At 79.0% G+C, this 640-nt stretch overlaps 1 protein-coding gene across 2 annotated transcripts in view; it reads right to left on the bottom strand.

Moving 5' to 3' along the window:
• The window catches only part of MSI1 (musashi RNA binding protein 1), a 29,940-nt gene extending 29,640 nt beyond the window's left edge, over positions 1–300 (bottom strand). Inside the window, exon 1 of one of the 2 annotated variants that reach the window (XM_057374190.1) lies at positions 65–300. In XM_057374190.1, coding sequence (XP_057230173.1) covers positions 65–123 — 59 coding nt within the window. In that variant the 5' untranslated portion in view covers positions 124–300. The remainder of the gene's footprint in view (positions 1–64) is intronic. The other variant, XM_057374192.1, reaches the window with a different exon arrangement.
• Positions 301–640: the final 340 nt, after the last annotated feature.

The raw sequence follows: 640 nt of genomic DNA, 5'->3' as shown, positions 1-640 counted from the left end.
GCGGCCGCGGCCGGGACCAGGGGGAGGCGGTGGGGGTGGCCGGCGGCAGCCGCCGCGGCGGTACCAGGGGTCGTGCGGGGAGTCCGGGGAGGCGAGGCCGGGCTGGCTGCCGTCTGTCTCCATTCGGACCTCTTCTCCCTGCGAGGAGCGGCGCCGCACTCCCGGGGCAGATGAGCGCTGGAAAAGGGGCCGGACGGACAGGCCATGCTGCCCCCTCCCCCGACCCCTCTCCGCCGGGCGGGGAGGGAGCGAGGGAGGAGGGCCCGGCGGGCACAACCTGCCCGGCTCCTCCCACCCCCGCCGGCCCGCCGGCCGCCCTGCGCATAAAACCCGCCGGCGGCACCGGGGCCGAGTGCTGGGAGCGGCGCCTGCACCGTGCTGGGGGAGTGTGCCCGACCCCGGGCGCAGCGGCGGCGGGAGCAGCCTGGGAGCCCGCGGCCGCTTTGTCCCTGGCCGCGCCGCCCGCACCTGCCCCGGGGCGGCGGACAAAGGGCGGCGGAGCCGGGCCMGGCCCGATGCGCTCGGGCTCGCCGCGCCGGACCCCGGAGACCCTGGCCCTGTTCTTCGCGGTGTTTCGCCGCCGCCGAGGGCGTTTCCAGGTCGGGACCAGGACTGCCCTGCTCACCCCGGGACCCCGACC

The sequence above is a fragment of the Malurus melanocephalus genome, unplaced genomic scaffold (genome assembly GCF_030028575.1).
Source record: "Malurus melanocephalus ecotype Western Australia unplaced genomic scaffold, MMel_1.1 scaffold_219, whole genome shotgun sequence".
Taxonomy (NCBI): Eukaryota; Metazoa; Chordata; class Aves; order Passeriformes; family Maluridae; genus Malurus; species Malurus melanocephalus.
Note: the sequence above shows the minus strand (reverse complement) of the source record. Positions and strands in the feature narration are given on the sequence as shown.